At 48.4% G+C, this 6,024-nt stretch overlaps 1 protein-coding gene across 1 annotated transcript in view; it reads left to right on the forward strand.

The window, feature by feature from the left end:
- The first annotated feature begins 5,831 nt into the window (after nucleotides 1-5,831).
- The window catches only part of GABARAPL1 (GABA type A receptor associated protein like 1), a 6,381-nt gene continuing 6,188 nt past the window's right edge, over nucleotides 5,832-6,024 (forward strand). The window contains exon 1 of the mRNA XM_009636514.2: nucleotides 5,832-6,003. Within this exon, the coding sequence (XP_009634809.1) occupies nucleotides 5,914-6,003 (90 nt within the window). The 5' untranslated portion in view covers nucleotides 5,832-5,913. The remainder of the gene's footprint in view (nucleotides 6,004-6,024) is intronic.

Raw genomic sequence — 6,024 nt, forward strand, 5'->3', positions numbered from 1 at the left:
GCCGGAGCAGGGGGGTGCTTGATGGAGGCTGTGACCCCATGGGAAGCCCGCACTGGAGCAGGCTCCTGGCAGGGCCTGTTGCCCCGTGGGGAGAGGAGCCCAGGCTGGAGCAGGTTTGCTGGCAGGGCTGGTGACCCCATGGGGGACCCACGCTGGAGCCACCTCTGTGCCTGAGGGGCTGCACCCTGTGGGAGGGACCCACTCTGAAGCAGTTTTTGAAGAACTGCAGCCCATGGGAAGGACTCACACTGGAGAAATTCATGGAGGACTGTCTGCCGTGGGAGGGACCCTACGCTGGAGCAGGGGCACAGTATGAGGAGTCCTCCCCCAGAGGAGGAAGAAGCAGCAGAAACAATGTGTGATGAACTGACCCCAACCCCCATTCCCCATCCCCCTGCACTGCTCGGGGGGAGGAGGTAGAAAAAATTGGGAGTAAAGTTAAGCCCGGGAAGAGAGGGGTGGGAGGAAGGTGTTTTAAGATTCAGGGGGTTTTTTATTCTTTCCTACTCTGATTTGACTGGTAATAAATTAAACTAATTTCACCAAGTTGAGTCAGTTTTGCCCATGATGGTAACTGGCGAATGATTTCTCCCTGTCCTTATCTCGACCCACTAGCCTTTCGATATATTCTTTTCTCCCCCGTCCAGCTGAGGAGGGGAGTGATAGAGCGGCTTTTGTGGGCACCTGGCATCCAGCCAAGGTCAACACATCACACCATTTTCTGCAGAGCACTCCAATATCCTGCACAAGGGAAAGAATACCATCAAAAGCAATTTTCTTTAGTATCTGCATCCAAAGATCCCCATGCACTTTACAGTCTTTAACCATGTTGTCAAGCTGCTTACGTGTCTGATGAGCCTTAGTATTCCATTTGTAGGTGGGGAAAATGATGCACAAAGCACTGAAGATAACTGTATGATAACCAAGTCACTGGCCCTTGGCTCAGCTTTGGCTTGCTTGTTCACTCAACCCTTGACCAAACAGTGGGAAATAGGTGAGACCCAAGAAAGCATAGGACGAGTGATGTCAAAGGAGAAAGAGCAACCTGTCTCCACTGTCTACCTTTAGCCTGCACATGGAGTAATTGGGGCTGGAACCACATGAGAGGAACAACATTACACCGACTCTAGGAGGAGTTGTCCACACCACCCTTAGGTTCCCCTAGAACATGTGGTACTTGAGAAAAACTGGTATTCTGAAACCCCCCCACTGGTCCCACTGCTGTGTTGCTCCTTTGTTTTCACAGGACTGTAAGTAACAACGACACCCATCCCCAACAGGCCACTCCAAACCATCGGTTAGAACAAAGGGATCTCAGACTTATTCAGATCTGGGGTTTTGTCCTTTACTGATGCTTTTCACCACACAACAAGGTATTTTCTTTCATCTCCTCATAACATCATTTTAAGCAACTTGAGCTGAGGCTGGGCCATGCAGTCAGTTTGGGAGGAATAAGCAGCTTTTTTGTAAAAAATAAGAAGCTGTAGAAAATAGAGCAGTGAGACAGCAGTTCAGCATAGACAATACAGAACCATTTCCTAGAGGAAAGGAAAACATCTACACAATTAGCCATTGTTTGCCGGAGTGCCTAACCCTGTACCCTCATGGAGGCCCAGTGTACCCGTACTGGCTCTGAGGCTGCTTTAGATCCAGTGTAAGAGTCATGAGTGGTGCAGGAGAGACGCCAGGCAAGGACTGAAGAACTATCCATGCGTCATGTGCAAGAACTGTCCAAGGATGGACATCAAACAGAGCAGAATCACAAGTGACTTCAGGTACACCCTCTGTGGTTTAATTGCCATTCAGACTACAAAGTAGAAGTTTTCTGACAAGAGGCTTTGATATGCTGAAACCACACTAGAGATTAAAAACAGAAAAAAGTCAGCCTGTGGCGGTAGAAATGGGGTAAGTACCCAAGGGCATGTACAGATGAAAGAAATATCCAAGGGAAACCAGAGTTACAGGTAGCTGAACAGCAGCTCCAGGGGGTTCCCAAGAGACATCCACCTAGATGATATCTCCAAGAAACACAAGGCAAATAATGGATATTTCTATCCTTAATTCACAGACTTTTAGCCAGTTGTGTAGATATATCTAAGCTAGTTTCACTTCACAGTAGTGCACTGCAGAGCTCCTGGAGCACTCTGTATTGGTACAGCACGGGCTGCAAACCCTGCCCCCAGATTCTGTGGAAATATTTTTATCTCCTGCTTCTATGGCTACAGCACTGGCAACATTTAGGGAATCCCTTTTAGAGTGAACCTCTGCCTCTACATGAGCTGCAGACACAGTAGTACACTAAGAGTATATTGGTTTGCCACTCTGTGGATCACTTTGTGATGGCAGTCCAGGGTAGGAAAACTAGCCAACCCCATTTCCAACCCCTCTAGCACACAGACCCAGAATGTGGCGTTTGTCACATGCCCATGGGTTGACATTTTAATAAGAACTCTAAGTCAGATGATTAGCTGTTTGTCACTGCTTCTCCATGTATCATCTTCCTGCCTGCTGTTGTGCCAGTGACGTTATTGTTGTTTTTGAGCTGGAGCAGAGAGCTGGGAATTCAGTGTCTGATGGGGAGGAAGCGGGGCAGTGGGAGGAGCAAGGCTTGCGGCTGCACATCCAGGGCTGCATCATCGGGGCAGGAAGAGTTCAGTAAGCAGATTTGTGATCCTCACGTGGGATGTGCTGGAGGAGGAGAAGTCACCTAGCAATGCTCTTGCAGGCCATGTCTGTGCATCAGACCAGGGAAGAACCCAGAAACTCATATCCCTGATCTGTCAACAGAAATTCGAGCTAGGTGCTAGCTCAGCTGCCTTGTGTATAGTCCTAGAGGTGGAAACAGCGATTTACAGGACAACAGGAGTTTGAGATCAGTCTGTTAAAATTTCCAGAATGGGTTGGTGGCCTGGGTGAAACAGGCTAGAAAATTTCCTCTCTTTCATCCTCAAGGAAAAGGCATCTTCATCGCTGCAGACAGTCAATACACTTTAGCAGCTGCTATGCTACAGGCAGTTAGGAAGCAAGGAGGCCAAACACAGGTATTATAGAAAGGTGCAATGCCATGAAACCAGAATTTTCCCCAAGTCTAAGCCCTGGGTTTCCTTCAGCCTAGGCTAGTCGCTATGGCACTGCACAAAAATAATGCCTTCCTTCTGACTCACCCTTCTGAGATCCTCTGACACTGCCTGCAACCACGGGGAAATGTTCATTTGTCCTCGGACAGACAGAAACAAGTTGATGATGCTTCCTGTACGAACCCTAGGCATGTGGACTAGCGATGGCTGGGACATGCCGGCCCATACCATTCCCACTGTGAGCTGCTTTGTCCTTAAGAAATTTGGGCATGCACCCATTGGAGCTGACCATTGAGCTGTGCAGGAGCTCACACTATACCATACTGAGTCGTAAAAACTCAGGCACTAAAGCACCTGCCAGGGTTCTCTGGGGCATGCTTTGGCCATCCAAAAGTAGATGTCATGATTCAGGTGAGAAAAATCCCACCCCAACATGCCTATTTATTGCCATTGACCACAAAGGCAGCTTAAAGTGACAGGCTCAGCTGCACATGCCTACATTGTAAGCATACATGAGTTTTCTACCCCACGTCCATTTACAGTCCTGTGCCAGGCAAGATTATCTGGCAGCTACCACCACCACCTGAGCATATCTGCAATGAAGTAAACGTATTTCCTCCAGGTCTCTCCTACTGATGTTCAAGATGAGAGATCCCAGGGCACCAGGGCTTGGAGAGAGAGCATTACCAAATGGCCTCCGAGTTCCAGCACCGTGCTATTGAGTGCAAAGGTGGCTGGTGGCTGGTATATGAAACAGCTCTCTGCGAGGCCGGGGGCACAAGCGAACACCCTGGATCTGCAATGGGGATTTCTAATAGGCCCTTCCTACACCCGGTGCCAGTGTGAGTCCCACCCTGCAGGCAACTCCAGTGTGCATACCAGCTTATAGGGATAAAGCCACCAGTACTGCGAGTTTCTTGAGGCGGCCTAAAGGATTTATATGAGGATTTCTAGAAAAAGACTTTTTTTTTTTTGTTCCTCTGATCCTGCTTTATATTCCCCTGGTCTTGCTTTTATCATGAAAGAGCATCCAGCTTGCTCTTCAAGTTCCCCACGATTCAAGCTGACTCTTCGCTGTAGTATGGATTTTTTTCCATTCTAGCCATGCTGTAGAAGCAGAGTGCCAGCAGAACAGCAATGATGCCTTTTCCTAACCTTGTCCATCCTGAGTCAACGTACTTGTTATCCTCAAATCAAAATTAAAAGTAAAGAACAATTGAAAAGTAAAGAACAGGTCGGTGTTAATGGAATAGACAGACTTAACAAACGAGGCGTCATCAAAGCAATTTGTTGCAAAGCCTTACAGAGGGTTGCGGACATTCCAAGATAAGCTGGACTAATGAGGAAGGCCACAGAGAGGGTTGTGGACATTCCAAGATAACATGTACAAGGTGGAAGGCAACTGGGTGAAAGGTAATTCTGGTAGGGGGAGATTGCGACCACCGACCCAACTGGGGAATGAAACAAGTACCCCCACGCACTCCTCATACACAGGCACAGTGAATTAAAAGAATGCTATAGCTTTAATAGTTAGGCAACGAGACTGTCAACCAACGAAGATGAGTGTGCAAAGACAGGCTACTGAACATGCATTAGATAGGTGTGGAAATATATTTACAATGTATAAATAAGGGAGTAAAACCTAAGTTTGCTGTGCTTGATTTGTGGAATTCCACCTTGCACCCAGCACCAAATAAAGCGGTATCTCTTCTCTAAGTCATCTTGATTTCAGGAGTTTTATTTCCAGGCAACACACTGGCACAAGGTTGAATCAGATATAGGAAGGCTGGGTCCTCTCACCTCTACCGCTGGTGTGGCCTCGGAGAGCCACCTTATGTATCTGAGGCAGTCTGCCGTCCCACTCAGCCTCTACTAGTGCAACTAAAACTACCACACAAATAAAAGATCATCCTTGGGAAAGTTCTCCTTCTCTGGATGAGGCATGCAAAGAAATTACTTGATACACTCCCATTCACTGTCCCCCGGGCAGCAGCAATTAATTTTTGTGCTGATTTGAGCATGCTGATCCATTCATTAATACCTTCTTTTGCTGATCAGTAAATAATTGTGAGCCCAGCTACTGCTAGGAAAAAAAAAAAAAAAAAGACATTCCAAGTATGTATCAGCTGAGTAACTGGGCTAAAATTGGCCGTCTATTTTGGCTTGTTTGCAGACAGTTCCCTTTAACTGTCTGCTGTTTGTAATGTACATCTGGTCTGGCACATTACGTGACACACTTTCTGCCCCTTGTTGTTTAACTGAGACGTTATAAACAAGGGAATAATCCCGATCCAACAGCGACGGGGGGGGGAGGAGGAGGAGGAGGAGGAGGAGGTCAGGAAAAGTAGCGTGTTTTCTGTCTCACAGCCGCTCTACGGCTAGGTCAGGCTCGTTACCCGAGTTTTAGGCAAACAGAGGCATTCCAGCTTCACACGGGGGGCGGGAAGACACCGAGCCCTTGGAACCCCGGCTCCCACGCTGCTGCGCCGGTCGGTGGGGGAAGCGAGGGAGGAGCAAGGCGGCCATCCCCGCAGTCCCGGGTGGATGATGTGCCTGCGGCAGGCTGCATTTATAACCCCTGAGTCACGCTGCGGGGTTTGCGGCCCTGCTCCAGCCTGTGTTTATTTTGCTGCCTTTAAAAAAAAAAAAAAAAGAAAAGTAATTATTTATTATTTTTCTTATTTTTTGCCGCGCAATAAATCACTGTAAAAAAAAATGGTGCGCTCCCCGCCGCACGGCTCCGGGTTGCGCTCTGCTGCGCTGCGCTTGCGGAGGCGTCGGTGGGTTTGGCAAAAAGTACCCGGCCGTGAGGGAGGGAAGGTGCCAGGCCGGCAGCATGAAGTTCCAGTACAAGGAAGACCACCCGTTCGAGTACAGGAAAAAAGAAGGGGAGAAAATCAGGAAGAAAAACCCCGACAGAGTCCCTGTGAGTGGGGGGGGAGGCGGG

The sequence above is a fragment of the Egretta garzetta genome, unplaced genomic scaffold, assembly GCF_000687185.1.
Source record: "Egretta garzetta isolate BGI_Z169 unplaced genomic scaffold, ASM68718v1 scaffold293, whole genome shotgun sequence".
Lineage (NCBI taxonomy): Eukaryota > Metazoa > Chordata > Aves > Pelecaniformes > Ardeidae > Egretta > Egretta garzetta.